The 16331-nt window shown below is 34.9% G+C and overlaps 2 protein-coding genes across 6 annotated transcripts in view; one reads left to right on the forward strand and one right to left on the reverse strand.

Moving 5' to 3' along the window:
- The first annotated feature begins 4020 nt into the window (after positions 1–4020).
- LOC135089590 (synaptic plasticity regulator PANTS-like) lies at positions 4021–8258 on the forward strand. The gene is made up of 4 exons (XM_063985368.1): positions 4021–4167; positions 6310–6474; positions 7835–7975; positions 8106–8258. Exons 1-4 carry the CDS (start codon positions 4111–4113, stop codon positions 8181–8183), a joined length of 441 nt encoding a protein of 146 aa, XP_063841438.1. The 5' UTR covers positions 4021–4110; the 3' UTR covers positions 8184–8258.
- A 1641-nt stretch (positions 8259–9899) lies between these two features.
- Positions 9900–16331, reverse strand: part of LOC135089591 (6-phosphofructo-2-kinase/fructose-2,6-bisphosphatase-like) — a 35591-nt gene continuing 29159 nt past the window's right edge. For all 5 annotated transcript variants that reach the window (XM_063985369.1, XM_063985370.1, XM_063985372.1 and 2 more), the window contains one exon: positions 9900–16057. In XM_063985369.1, the coding sequence (XP_063841439.1) occupies positions 16001–16057 (57 nt within the window). In that variant the 3' untranslated portion in view covers positions 9900–16000. The remainder of the gene's footprint in view (positions 16058–16331) is intronic.

Genomic DNA, 16331 nt, shown 5'->3' on the forward strand with positions numbered 1-16331 from the left:
TAGAGTAACAGTAACACTACTACATAGATAGGTACGACTTCTCCTGTACATATATCATAATATAAATAATATAAATACAAAAATAAAATAATATAAATCCTGGCTTACCTACTTTTCTCCTTGCTAATGTAAACCCGGTAATATAACCATTAATTAAACAGCTACCACTTAACTAATTATGCAGTAGTTTGTTCGTTACAATGTGCATGTTACGGCTTTTATGCTATATAAAAGGAGAGAGAGAGAGAGAGAGAGAGAGAGAGAGAGATCGCACACTTCACGTAACCCCTCGTTAAGGACTGTAGTCAGGTCACTCACACTCTCCTCTCTCTCTCTCTCTCTCTCTCTCTCTCTCTCTCTCTCATCATAGGCAACATGTAATTTTTCATGGGTATTCTCATATTATGAGGAAGTAGGAAGGAAAAGGAGAGGAAATGGAGAAGAGAAGGGTAGGAAGAAGCGGAGGAGAGGAGGGGAAAGGAATAAGAGGAAGAGGAAGAGGCAGAAGAAAAAAGTAGATAATAGAATGTCTACACACACACACACACACACACAGACATACTGATAGCGAGACTAGAGTCGTCATGATAGTTACCCCTCCCACTCATCCTTGTTTGCGTGTGTGTGTGTGTGTGTGTGTGTCACTGTGTGTTGAGGAGCAGACAGGTGGCGCTGGGGAGGGAAGGCCTGGCTGGTGTTTTGGTTAGCACCAGTCAGTCTTGCCCCACACGTTCTATTAACTAGTGTCACCGTATTCCTGGCAGCTTCTCCCTGCACCGAGCACCGCCAAGCAGAATCAGAGGCACGAGTACGTAAGGTAAGCCTAGCAGTGCCAATCTTCCCTCATTCAGCCTTATTGCTTTCACTACAACACCCTCCTCCTCCCTATATTGTTGTACTCCTTTATTTAGGTTTCATTATTCGTTATTTAGGTATTTTTTGAGGTTATTGACTTATTTTTAGGTCTTGTTTATGGCTGAGTCTGGAAACAGTTGAAAATATAGCCAAATGTTTAAGGTTCGTCAAAATGTAAACAATCTGAGGTATAGGCTGGGCGTCATTGTTTTCAGCTATTATTTACTTAGTCTCTCTCTTATTGTAAGCCAAACATGTCACGAGATGGAACCACATGTCTAGCTTCATATCCGCTGATCAGATAAATCCGCTATTGCCTGCCTTTGGTGTTATGAAAGATAAATAAGGCAACATGGCCGCCGGCTCCTCCACTGAAGTCGCCGGCCGAGAGCGCCATGATGGATTGCTGCCTGTGCCAGCTTGTTGGTTCCAATATTTTTTTTTTATTTTTCTGAATGACTTTTTTTTGGCTTCTATACTAAGTTTTTATGATTTCTAAAAATATTTCGTTGCTTTTGAATTGTTTTTCTTGCTTCAGTTAAGTAAATGTGCTGAACTAGATGTTGTTTTTTACGTAAATAAAGGGCGGTTTCTACGGTGATTTCTTACCCACCCTTTTTACTTGAGACTGTAATGAAGGTTTTCTTGTTTCAAAAAAATTGTTTGTGATTTTTAAAGTGTTTTGCGTTCCTGTTCAGTTAAGTATGTGGTCTTTGAAATAGCTTTTAATCCCGTTAAAAGTGGTGATTGTTACCGTTTTTAGATATTTTATTTCTCTGTTTCAGCATGTAACTAAGTTTGCATTCTTTGAAAAAATAGTTCAGATTTTTTAAAGTGTTTTTTTAGTGGTGTAAAGTGAAATGGGTGGACTTTTCAATGGTTTTAATGGAGTCAAAGATTCCAACACTTTTTACATATTTCATATTAATATTTCTTTATAACTACTCAAGCTGAAAATGTTTTGATATTGTGAATATTAATTAAAGTAATTGTCAAATCAGAATTTACAGTGCATTCAAGCCTAGCTTCATTTTTTCTAGGAGTCAATTTCAAAATTAAATACGTTACGTACGTAAGCCAGTGGGCTGGAGGCACCTCGCCTGTAACGTCATCAAGGACTAGGGACTCGCTCTGCTCCGTGTCTGATCGTTAATATTTACCGTAATTTCCAGTGTTTTCCAGATATTTCCAGCTGTTTCTTAACTCAGGCGTGTAGATAGTGATAGAAGAAGGAAGAAAATAAGAGAAATGAAGGAGCAGGAGGAAGAAATAAGGAGAAATGGAGGAGGAGGAAAAACAGGTAAACAATATTTAGCTTAGTTACCCTTGCTGTGCTGCCTTTCTCTGTAATATTTAGTGTGTTTTGGGTGTTTTACGTATTTTGGATGTATATAGGAGTGTTATGGTGTGTTTAGAGTGTGTTTTGGGTGTGTTTAAGTGTGTTTTGGATGTATATTTGCTGTTATCATTTTGTTTTAGGTGAATTTCGGGTGTTTTTAATGCAGTTTAGGATGTTTTAGTTATATTTTACGTGTTTTGAGTCGTGTGGGGTGTTTTGAGTATATTGTGAAGTATTTTGGTGTGTTTGGGGCTATATTGAAGTGTTGTGAGTTTGTTTTGGGTTTATTTTGGATGTTTTAAGTGTGTTTGGTGAGTTTTGGCTTGTGTGGGGTCTTTTGGGTGTATTTGAGTGTCAGCAGGTAGTTTTGGATCTGTTAGGGTGTGTTTGGGGCGCATTCTGTGATGTTGTAGGGTGTTTTGAATGTGTTTTGGATGTTTTGAGTATGTTTTAGTGTGCTTGATGAGTTTTGGGGTGTTTTAAGGTGTTTAAGATCTTAAGCGTGTTTTTGGTGTGTTCGGATGAATATTGTGGGTATTTCTGAGTGCTATGGGTTGTTTTGAGTGTGTTTTGAATGTTTTAAAACGTGTTTTTGGTGTGTTTTGGATGAGTTTTGTCGTATTAAGCGATGTTTTGAGTGTGTTTTGGAGTGATTTGAATATGCTTTAGGATGCTTTGAGTGTGTATTGGGATATTATGGCAACACACGCCTCCCAGTAACCCAAATAACGTAACTCTAAACACCACCTCTCTAGATCTTACCGTAACATATACAGGACAACCTTATCAAGTATATAATGCCCACAAGGACTTGTCACACTCCAGACACTAGTTTACATCCAAAAAATTATGTGCCATGTGTTTTGAATGGCAAGCGCGGTAAAAAGATGCCAAAATTGTGGATTTGAGTGTGCGGGGGTGGAAGGGAAGGAGGAAAGATGACGTGTCTTGGAGATGACACACACACACGCACACACACACACACCATTTCTTTACAATAGGAAATGAAACATTAAGGTGACATGAAGTAAAACCGAGAAAAAGAAGAGACAAAGACATACAAAAATACAGTTTTTCAAATAGACTAATAAATATATAGAATTACTGCCAGAAGAGGTAGCGTGTGTAAACACTATACATAAATTCAAAGAAAATATGATTATTGTTTACTAAAAGACAGAACATTACGAGTGTGACGTAAATCCTGTAAAATATACAAATTGGTAAATACAATAGGATAAATACCAGACACGATCTAGTATCTAGTCTGGCTGTTTTTTTCTTTCTCTATTATATATATATATATATATATATATATATATATATATATATATATATATATATATATATATATATATATATATATATATATATATATATATATATATATATATATATATATATATATATATCTATCTATCTATCTATCTATCTATCTATCTATCTATCTATCTATCTATCTATCTATCTATCTATATATATATATATATATATATATATATATATATATATATATATATATATATATATATATATATATATATATATATATATATATATATATATATATATATTAGGTTTGAAATGTTTTGATATTCAGGATATTAGTTAAAGTATATGGCAAGTCAGAATATGCAGTGCATTCCAGTCTGGGCGTCTTCTTCCCATCATTTTCAAAACCAAACTGCCGAGACGGACATTTTTCCTGCCTTCCTCTTTGAACATCAATATTTAGCTACAATTTTGGATATTTCTAGACTCGAACGTGAAGGAATTAACCACAAAAATAGATTGTTTTTTTTTTTTTTTTTTTTTTTTTGTCCGAGCTACACCCAAAAGAGTACCCGACGAAAAGACACACCCGGCAAAACAGCTGAGATGGTTCCGTTGGAAAGATACACCCGGCAAGAGCTGAGATGGATACAGAAGCAAACCTGGATGATCTGAAGTCTCTGCCCAGCTTTTCTTGGCTGGTAAGTTGTCGTTCTGTCTACCCTTTTATCTGGCAGTGTCACTTGCTCCTTAGCAGGATTCTATTAATCTTTTATTATGGACTGAAGCAGTTTCCACACAATGGATAGTATGTTAATTTTCCTGATCCATGGACTTGCATGGACGATTTCCTGGAAGAGGCCCTAGCAAGCCTGTGACTCCAGTACGGCAACCTCAACATTATTATCTTGTTGGCCGCGTGTGGTGGTTATTTGTGTTCGGCAGTTAAATTTCAGTTCTTGATTTCTCCAGTATTTATCGAGTCTAGGCTCAAAACTCTTCACCGAGTCGGGACACACTACCCACTGGCAAATTATTCCAGTTGTTCACCTCTCTCTCTCTCTCTCTCTCTCTCTCTCTCTCTCTCTCTCTCTCTCTCTCTCTCTCTCTCTCTCTCTCTCTCTCTCTCTCTCTCTCTCTCTCTCTCTCTCTCTCTCTCCCAACATCTCTACTGCTGCATATCTACTGATTGTGCTCTAACAAGTAAGGATATCATGCAATTTTACAAAAGTGAGTGTTGTCTGTACCAACAAACTTCCATTCTTCAAATATGCCTTTACTTCTGTTTTTCATTTCACCATCTGATGACAGTTTCATTATGGGGAATATTTATCATACTGTCCCACAAGATCATATTCCCATTGCAAGTATATATTTTGTGAAAGGGACAGAATTGAAGTCAAGGATGGTGCCACCAGAGTTAGCTAGAACAACCAATTTCAAATCCCATTTTTTGGGCTTCATACGAATGTACTGTTTCATAGAGTGAACTCCTATGAAAGACACCAGTTGTTTAGAAAATTTATAAGAGACTCCAAAGCAGCATTTAATGCTACTTTTGAATCTTCAAACTTCTCTGCAAATTGTCAACCAGGGGCATAACTTTAAAAGTATGTTCTTATTTACTGAGTCATTATTTTCTCTCAGGTGAAGGCATATATATATATATATATATATATATATATATATATATATATATATATATATATATATATATATATATATATACATTTATTGTTATGGGCTGCAAAAAGTATTAAAGAAGATATTGAGTAGAAAGATGAGAGAGAGAGAGAGAGAGAGAGAGAGAGAGAGAGAGAGAGAGAGAGAGAGAGAGAGTGGGGAGCACAGGACGTCAGTGCATCCCAGATGGGTAGCTAGGCACACCAGAAGTTAATGTAAGTCTTGTGTAAATCTTAAAGTTAATCATGCTGCCTTACAGCTGAAAATCTACATGTTACATATCTATATACTAATGTATACACTACATCTTAAGTATACATTAACCCTAAGGAAGTATTTTACAGTTTTTTGGTGTGGCTGCTAGATGATGTCAACCAACCTAGTAGGCTAGGCCCAGAATGAACAGGCCATCCTGCCTAAACAGTGAGTCACAATTCTTGACTTGCACCAGGTACCTAATCACTGTTGTGCTAGGTGAATAGGGTCTACACTGCAAAGAAATCCACCCAAAGACTTCTGATCTGGCTTAGGATTTGAACTTTCCTGATTGTGAGTCAGGCGCACTAACCACTGCACCACCAGGCCGGTCATTCATTCATTCATTCATTCATTCATTCATTCACTTACAGTCATCTGCTGGTCACCCAGCCAGCTCTTCCCCTACAGAAAGAGCTCAGAACTCATAATGACCAATCTTTGGGTAGAACTAAGACCACTCATATGTCACACATTGGGACAGCAATCCCACAACCCCTCAGATTACATCCCATACCTACTTGCTGCTAGGTAAAAAGGGCTACACATTAAGAGGCTCACCAATTTGCCTTGATGTGCCTGGGACTCAAACCCGTGCCTTCTCAGTTGTGAGCCTAGTGTGCTGACCATTACACCACACGGTGTGTGTGTGTGTGTGTGTGTGTGTGTGTGTGTGTGTACTGCTCATGCTGTATTATTCATTTATTGCTGTTATAATTATTATTATTATTATTATTATTATTATTATTATTATTACAGTATTTTTTTTTACTTGTTTATTTATTTATTTATTTATTTATTTATTTATTTGTTTGTTTATTTTATTTTATTTTTTTATGTTTTTATTTATTTATTTATTTTATTTTTTTCTTTCTTTTTCATTGAATTGAATTTAATTTTTATAGGTGAGGCCTTGTGAATACTACAAAGAAGAGTACAGTGACTGCTCAAGCATTAAGGCCAAATTTCACCAGTACTTCATTCATGGTGAAACACGGGATTGCTCACAGTGGAAGGTGGACTACAGCCAGTGCCTCAAATTCAGGAATCAGAAAGATATGGAAGCTTTGGTAAGGTGCACATTTAATTTCCAAGAAACAGTTTTGGAGTATTTATTAGAACGTTAGGAGCACATCTTATACATTACTTTATAACTTTATGAATCTGTCAAACTAACTGCCATTGTCTCATAGCTAAAATTCTTATAACATTTCCTTCAATCAATGGTTCAATTTATTATTATTATTATTATTATTATTATTATTATTATTATTAGCATCATCATCATTATTATTATTAATATTGATATTGTTTTGCCTGAAGCCTACTTCCCTCACCGAGTGCCCATGAACAAAATTTTTCCATTGCGGTCTGTTCTGAACATCATCTTATCACACATAAGTTACTTACGTTTCATTCCATTTGTTCATATCTTCCTTACCCTCATTCTTCCCATTACATACAGCCACATCCACAAACATCACTTAACATTTTATTTTCAGTCTTTAAGAGTGAATATGAAAAAGGCATTATTCATATTAATATCGAAGGGTTTCTTGCTTTAGTGTGAGTCACTGTTATACTCTAATCCCTCATTATACAAAAGGGAAAGGGACAAAGAAGACTCAGAGTATTTAAAGCACGGATAGTTTGGGAAAACGTCAAGAAAGCAATTGGGTGGCAATGTGAATCCATATTTACCTGATATTAACCTTTATCATACATTGTAATAAGGTCATTATGCCTCTAGGTATCTTTGGATAAACAATGTTAAATTCATGTGCAGAAAGTTAGTAATATTGAATTTTTTTTATACATTTTTCTCTGTTTTAAGAGAAATGTAACATTTCAGTAGGGAATGAGGCTACTGAAAGTCACACACGACATCATGCTGTTGAGCAGCACAGCCATGAAAGAATTCTAGAATCACCATGATGTACTTGAGTGTGTGTGCAGTGGTCAGCTTTGGGTGGTCTTATGTGCCTGTCTATCCTACTTTCAATATATGTCCCTTGCTTACTGGTGGGACTTACATGTATTATATATCACATATAGCAATACCATATACCTGTGCAAGTATAATTTATTTACAGTGCACATATTTGATGGCTTATTTTAGGTGATTCAATAATTTACACACATGGTTATCATCAGATATCCTCTGTTCACATAAACATAAATAATATTGTTAGAACATCTGTAAATACTGGTATAGTGTGGGTGGACCACATCACTTACTCATCACCAACTGTGAATAAAAGGCTGAGAGCTGCAATTATCACACCATCAGCCACGCATGACCATGCAAAGCTGGGGAGTGACAGCCCAGGAATAACTGATCATCACATATACCAAGATAAGCTGTTATAATCCTGTAATTATTGTGTTTGCTGTAATAGCAATGTATTTATATATGACTTTTTATTTTAGTCATCTGTAATTGAGAGTGAAAAAGAGCGGCGCCAGGACCGGCTAAGGGGTCATTATAATAATGACGTGTGGGAGCGGAGGGAAGCTCCTCCTGAGGACTGGAATAAGCCTCTGCCTGAATATCTCCAGAAAGACAATCAGGTATCAAACTACAAGTAGCCTGAGCTTTGGATAAGTCTATGTAATATGTCTTTGTATTATATGTGTTTATTTTGATAGAAAATGCAGAAATTTACTTCCTCAGTATTAAATGTGCTTATTTACTTCACAGAGCTCATACATAGCACTGAAACTTCAAGAAGCCAAGCAAGGAAAAGAAGATTCTTCTTCTTTATGTGTAATTTCATGAGTAATGTATATATACCTAGATTTATTGATGTATAGTTGTGTCATAAAAAAATTTTCTTGTATAAATCCCTCTTAATACAATGATTTATTTTTCCCTAGTCATCAAACTTTTCATCCAAAATTTTTTTTATTGGAATCAAAAGTAGAAGCATCCTCGAGTTGTATGATGTTTTCATAACTTATTTATTCATTGTTAGTTATCACATCGAAATCAGCAGTGTGAAGCAGTTATTTTGTCTGCATTGAAGTCCAGTTTACTTTAATATATAGTGGTGTTTTTAGTATTTATTTATTTATTTTTTTTTTTTTTCTTTTTAAGAAGTTAGAGCTGAGTTTAAAAAATGTTAAATAGTAATATATATATATATATATATATATATATATATATATATATATATATATATATATATATATATATATATATATATATATATATAAACATACACACACACACTGCATAGTGTAGTGTTAGCACGCTCAGCTCACATCCAAGAAGACCTGAGGGTAGCGAGGCAAATGGGTGAGCCTCTTAATGTGTAGCCCCTGTTCACCTAGCAGCAAGTAAGTAGGGGATGTAACCCGAGGGGTTGTGACCTCGCTGTCCCAGTGTGTGGTGTGTCAGTGGTCTCAGTCCTACCCAAAGGTCAGTCACTATGGGCTCCGAGCTCTTTCCATAGGGGAACGGCTGACTGAGTGACCAGCAGATGACTGTAGGTGAATCACACACACACACACACACACACACACACACACACACACACACACACACACACACACACACACACATACATACTCATGGTTAATTATTTTGCCAGGCAGCAAATGAACAGATTACCATAATCACATTTTATGATTCATGGATGAGAGTAAATTGACTTGTAATGCTGAGCCACTGGCAATAATGTTGCCTTGGCAATGCTGTGTGGCAGGACAGCTGCACTCACCTGCTTTGTGAAGCTCACAGGATGGAATTTTGATGAGCGTGGTACTCTGTGCCTGATATTTATTTATTTATTTATTTATTTATTTATTTTTATTGATTAATTTTTTTTATTTTTATTTCTGTTATTATTATTATTATTATTATTATTATTATTATTATTATTATTTACTTACTTATTTATTTATTTATTTATTTATTTATTTATTTATTTTTACATCTGTGTGATGGACAGGAGGGTTACTACAGAGAGGACACATCAAGATTCCCTTGTACAAGGCAGACATTCCAAACAAGCAGATAATGCCCTAGGTGTGTTTGTTGGAAGGTGGTGATGCAATTTATTTAGGAGGGAGCATACCCTGCAACCTATCCCATCCTGTTAGGCACAAATTAATATTCACAAATATCCAGAAAGTGATTGCAGTGCCTTGAAGTCACTTGAATACTTGTAATCACTTTATCATGTGATAAATCATGATCCTCCCAAATCCTGCTTACATGTCACCACTGTTCATTGACTATAAGTTATCTGTTTCTTGACTTTGCTACAATATGAAGTCTCTGTACTTCAGCCTTACTGTTTCTTCTATTTCCTTGTGTCCCTCCAATTCTAGATGACTTGACAACTGTTACACCTTCCATATTCAACATTCTCTCTCTCTCTCTCTCTCTCTCTCTCTCTCTCTCTCTCTCTCTCTCTCTCTCTAAGCTTCAGATTATTTACTTAATAAGCAGCAATAAGTGACTTAGATGTGTACATCAAAAATTACAACAGTATTTTTCAAGTGTTTATTTTACAATAGGACTCAAAGCATCTATTCATCATGGAATATACACTTATATAACAAATTACCATATCAATATTCCATGGATAAGAAAATAGGTTTGTTACTATTTATAATAGCACTTCCTTAAATTCACCATGATCCACAAGAAGTGATGAGACATTCCATCAATAAGAAAATATGTTTGTGGTTTATTTCTATCTGCATTTTCTTAAATTTATCATATTCCACAAGAACTGATAGAGGCAAAATCTTCCATAACAGTTGTGATGCAGGTTACAAAATTTGGGACTTGTAGATTGATTGGATGCACTTCATAACCCGGAGACCACTGATTGATTACTAATGCTTTCCCTGGATTCCATGTCTTAAAACATATGTCTGATTTTCCCATGTACCTGATTTCATCCATTTTATTTTTTTGAGAGCAGACTGTAAAGTGTAACATTTGATATCAGTAACTGAAAAGGTATTAGAAGAGTAAGAGGGAAATGCTGGCTGACCAACTTTTGGGCGTAGTGCAGTTTTGCTCACAATTTCCTACACATTTTGCTTAAGTATTTTACACACCTGTTCTCAAACTCATGAGTTAATTCAATTTGTTTTCTTTACAAATCATTCAGCACTTTTTATGTAACCGTGATACATCATTTTACTTTGTTTCATTTTGAAATTAATTAATTTGATTGTAACAAATTTATTTTGACTTGCTCTTCGTACAAGTATAGCCATTCTGAACAATGAAAATTCATCTCATAAAGAGTTCTCAGAATTACTCACCTCTCAAATCACTCAAAATTTTTATCAAATGTTATGCATTAAATTAAAACAATTTTTGGTGCAATTTGATATTGTGTTCTGTACACACTAGTCTCAAAAGTAATTTATTTTTGTATATTTATTTATTAATTTATTTAATTCATTAATCTTTTTATTTATTTAATTGATTATCTCTCTCAAGGTCTCGAAAATATGGTGATACTTATATTTTCCAACGGAACGCTAATTTGGAAGTTTGGTTTTCATTCTTAATTTGGCTGAACTACTTCTACTTGATGTGGTTTATTAAAAAAGATATGTAGTCTGAATAGGATAACTTACAATGCAGTTGTGTGCTGAACTATTGATGTCTACAGTGGAGCAGCATGTAAAGCAAAAGTTACTGACATGATTCAAGAAGCACAATGTTAGGTAATAAAGTAATAATAAAAAGAGCCACTTAAAAAAAATGTTCGTTCTTGAAGTTGCATGGAGCATGTAAGATACAAAGAATAGTTTCAGATTTATAAGGCATCAACATGTTATGAAAATTATTATGAAAATTAAAAAAGTTTTTGTGTATATGGTAAGACACCAACTTTTTTTTTCTTTTTTTCTTCAATATACACTACAAGAAATATAAAATTCCATATGAAAAATAGGTTTGGGAATGAGGCTCAAGATCTTAGTAATCAGTATGTGCATATTATACAAATAATGGAAGTCACTAAGTGAAGCGGACAGTATGACAATATTTGGCACTAGCTACTTTCCTAAGCTATGTCAATCACTACTTTATATATATATATATATATATATATATATATATATATATATATATATATATATATATATATATATATATATATATATATATATATATTCAGATTCAGATGAACTATGTAATTCTTTATCTCATTTGGATCTCCTGAACAATCTGATTGCAAACCAAAGCATTTAGGTACAGGTTAGCTATGGAGAGAGAGAGAGAGAGAGAGAGAGAGTAGAATTAGCTCATGTTTCTTTGTAATTTCTACCTAATGTCACAGCAAGTAGTCTCTCACTTAGTGCTTATCACTTTTGATACATGTTCATTTTATGGTTAAATCACACCTATATACACAATGAATAGTAGTAATAATGTAAATGGAGATCAGGATATATGAGATAATGTGCCACTTATGAACAGCATTTTGGGAAACAGTCTTGTGAAGCATCTTGCAAACTCAAAGCCCAACAGTGTGCCAAATTAAGGTTATCTCTACAATAAATGCTGACACCAAAGACTAAATCTTGTACTTCACAATAAATCTGATACTTCATGCATTAATATTCATAATTAAATTGTGCATTTATAACATTAAAAACTTCCTGAATATCACTCAGCAATATCCATTTGCTTAGTAAGACAAAACATCAAACATTTAATAGCCCAATCCCAGCTCTAAAACTGCTGGAAATACAGTAAACCGATATTCACCAATAAAACAACCAGTATAATTGCACAAGCACCACAGTCATTACTGAAAATAATACTTTCCTTTCTCACACCTTCACTTTTTTTTTTTTTTTTTTTTTATTAACTGGTTACTGAAATATCTTGAGCAATTATATATGAAGCATCCAAAACTTATCTATGGCAGCTGCAGTGTTGGCAAGACCCAAATCTGTTACACACAATTACAATACTAGGTATTAAAATAAAAAGCTTCAACATTTAAAAATTACATTTTCACCTGAGATTAGTATAACACTATACCAAACAGGTGGAATAACATTTTAAATCCAGTTATTGTTATGATTTGTGAGAGAGAGAGAGAGAGAGAGAGAGAGAGAGAGAGGACAAATAATGGAGTGAAAAATTAATAGTGGGGTACTCGGAAAACACATCTGACTTACAACCAATACACTGATTTTTTTTTTTTTTTTTACTTTGATTATGGCATACAACCATTGCAGGTTAAAAGATGTTTATATATGCATTTAACTTCACTTTTAAATGGGGAAAAAAAATGTTTTTTGTGGAATAAAATCCTGCCATCTTAACATCATTTACTTTCAATGGTGATTTTGGAGTGAATTATGGTTATAAGCCAAGTATGCCAATGTACAGTTTGTGAAAAAAATATGGTCAAGCACCAATTTCTTAAATGACTTTAGCAAAGATGCAGACTTAACAAAACAGAAGCAAAAATTATTTAAAATTTTGAATCTCTCAAATCAGGGCTTTCATGATTTTTTTATTTTTAATAGAAAAACATTTACAAAAATTAATGAATGAATAAATGAAGAGATTTTAAAAGGGCAGGTTACATTAGTGCATTAAGAACATGGATACATATTTTCTACTCTGACCAAGAAATTAATTCCAGGTTTATCAAGCAATTAGTTTCAAGAAACCACAACAAACTTATGTTAAAAGTAAAACTCCAGCTACTGTTATGGCACTAAACTCTCACCTTATCAGGACTTGAGAACTTTTAAAGTGCATCTGACTTTTCAGGCTGGTTTAAAGTATGTGAAGGAAGGAGACAGGGGGAGAGCAAAGATGCTCTCAGTAAAGTTCTATTAAACAAGGAATTTGTTGTCTAGGCCACTGATCTTTTTGCAAGTGAAGGGACAGACTTGTTTCTTGATCACTAGCATCAATATTATCAATATCCTTTGGTGCCATAGGAAACTTTGTATATCTGGCAGCGATATCATAGTACCTATGAGTGATCTGGTGAAACTCCTCCACCACCAACACTAATACTTTCCTGGTTTGTCTGTGCACACAAGCAGTGAGCCTGTGAACAGACAAACTCCTTGTTGGTGTCTGCAGTCATTGCTCATGGTGTGGACAGGGCTTTATGCACGAGTTACAGGTGCCCAATATTGACTGCTGCCAACCATTCTTATGTGTATCGCAATATCCAGGCTTTCCCCAGTAAATAGGTAGACCTTTCAAGTACTGCATAATCATGTAGACAGGGCTTTACATCGTATTACATCTGAAATATTATCCTAACTAAACTGTCATTAATGTAAGTCATGGAGAATCTCATTAAATCCTTATTGAATCCAGAATCTCATTAAATCCTCACTGGATTCAATGAAAGTCGAAGCAATCACGTTAAGTTGTGTTTAAATTATGGCCTTCTCTCAGGTACAGGCTCAATTAGTTCTCCTACCAAGTTATGAATAACAAACAACACTTCCATTGCAGATGGTTCTTTCATTTGGGAATGACTGGCTTCCCTCTCTTACTCTTCTTGGTAAACAAGTATTGCTTCTTAATTATGCCCAAATCAAATATTTATTTTCTGTACTACTGTGTGTCTTAATGTATGACATCAATACCTCAACTGCATTTAAAATTCAAGGTACAGTAGGCTTACATGTTATAATTTATTTACTTTAGACAAATCCACCAAGAATGACATGATATGTGTATGTATGTGTGTCTGTCAATTTATATGGTAGATATAAATCACAACCTTGAGCACCCAAATTTATTTTTATTGAAAATAGTGAAAAACAAGCTATGAGAGAGAGAGAGAGAGAGAGAGAGAGAGAGAGAGAGAGAGAGAGAGAGAGAGAGAGAGAGAGAGAGAGAGAGAGAGAGAGAGAGACTATAAACAACCTTTGTGGAAGTCTCCTTAATTCTTCCAGTGACGAGAGACTCTGACTCAGGTACTGAGTCTGCTTTTTTTTTTTTCTTTCTCCAAGGTTTTACAAGGTGTCTAGATTGGGAAATGCCATATATATAAGAATTCTCTTGAAATATTCTTACAGAAAATTTTGTAAAAGAATTATATGATAGAGCAGCTTGTGTACTGCCATGATGACTTCATCACAACTTAAAAGTTAAAAAGAATTCAATATACATTTAGAACTAAGCATATGCAAACATAGAATTATTTACAAAGGAATATGTAACAACATTACATGAAAGTAAAGTTCATAACCTTGAGCACAACCCCAGTACTTGAAATTTGTTAAAACAGATAAACATAAATAATGGGAAAAAATTATGTAGGAACTAATCATGCTGAGTAAATAACAATCCAGTCACAGGCCTTTAGATACAAATTTGGTTGTGATGCTCCCTCTATTAACAAAGAAATATTGATGTAGCAAATGCTGCAATGAATTTTGAAAATTACCAAAGTATTGTATATAAGAAAATGATTGAGATGCACAAGGTACAATTATAGTTTTAAGGCAAAATGCAGCATTTTATCCCACAAAGGAGTACACAAACATCATACTAAGGGACTTCATAGGATGTGTATCCAAGACTTCCTACAGAAGTAAGCTATCAGGTAATTCTAATGTGCAGTAGGCAGTGTCTGCACCACCAATTAAATACAAGGAAGGAGTACCATCAAGTCCTTAGCATCAGCACTCTGTTCTGATATACGAGTACTAATTAACCAGGCAGTATTCACTCCATGCCATACTTAGGTAGACATCATCACAAAGATTCAACATTAAGCATTTGTTTTCTACAGAATACAACACAAGTCACACAATGTATGGCAATTCATTATTGAAGCTATCAGAATTTCTTGAGAACAGATTGACACACAAAAAGGAGTAGTACATTCCAGTATGTATGTGAGGTCCACTTAGCACTACTGATGCTGGACTATATAGTAACTCCAAAACACTAGTAGTGAGCTTCACTTGACCCCTGCTACCTCCCTCAATCCCCCCTCCTTACTTCTCCTCACCACCAATGAACGGATCAAGTGACACTCACTACTAGAGTTTCAGAGTTACTATCTCAACCAGCACTGGCAATGCTAAATGGACATTGCACTTGTAAAGTGTGGCCAACTGTACATCAAATTTTGAGATAAATGAGCTAAAGGTTATCATGCAAAGAAAGATAACCATCAATTTTCCTCAGGGGACAACCTGCCCACATGTACATAAAAGGAAGCACTTGCTTTGAGAGAGAGAGAGAGAGAGAGAGAGAGAGAGAGAGAGAGAGAGAGAGAGAGAGAGAGAGAGAGAGAGAGAGAGAGAGAGAGAGAGAGAGAGAGAGAGAGAGAGAGAGAGAGAGAGAGAGAGAGAGAGAGAGAGAAAAAAAAAAAAGGGAGGAAAGCACAATAAAAGTTTGAACTTAGTTTATATTCTACAGTGGACTTGAAAAACTTAAACAAGACTGTAGCTGCTCATGTTGTATTGTTAAATAAAATATATTAATGGTAAAAAATAATGCATGCTATGTAGGCAGCCTTGGTGAACATGGTCAAGGTGAAATGGGTTTTACATTTGAAAGTAAATGGCAACAAAGCAAATAATGACGCCTAAGAACACATAACCTAAGGAAACTAATCATCAAGAGTCCATCTCAGAGACCTCAGGACACAGCTCATCCTCCAGAGTTCCAGGAATCTGCAACAAAACACACTGATGAGATAAAGTTATCTTGAAGGATGAAATTAGTCATGGGTAATAACATGATACTGACTGCATGTTCAAGTGTGGATGGCTGCATGAGAAAGATGAATGTTGAAGCAAGAAATGTTGATGCAAGGCTGGAACAGAATGGATGGGATAAGCTACAGAAGTATATTTACAGATGACAATGCCTTACTGGTGAAAAGTGAAAGTGAACTTAAGAGAATGGTGAATCAATTCCATAGTTTATGCACGAGATGAAAACCGA

Source organism: Scylla paramamosain, chromosome 33, assembly GCF_035594125.1.
Source record: "Scylla paramamosain isolate STU-SP2022 chromosome 33, ASM3559412v1, whole genome shotgun sequence".
In the NCBI taxonomy this organism is placed as follows: domain Eukaryota; kingdom Metazoa; phylum Arthropoda; class Malacostraca; order Decapoda; family Portunidae; genus Scylla; species Scylla paramamosain.

Bases quoted from the DNA above. Each gene is read 5' to 3' on its own strand.
- LOC135089590 (XM_063985368.1), top strand. From the start codon at position 4,111: ATGGATACAGAAGCAAACCTGGATGATCTGAAGTCTCTGCCCAGCTTT. The intron at 4,168-6,309 runs GTAAGTTGTCGT...TAATTTTTATAG, and splicing joins TGCCCAGCTTTTCTTGGCTG to GTGAGGCCTTGTGAATACTA. The intron at 6,475-7,834 runs GTAAGGTGCACA...TTTTTATTTTAG, and splicing joins AGAAAGATATGGAAGCTTTG to TCATCTGTAATTGAGAGTGA.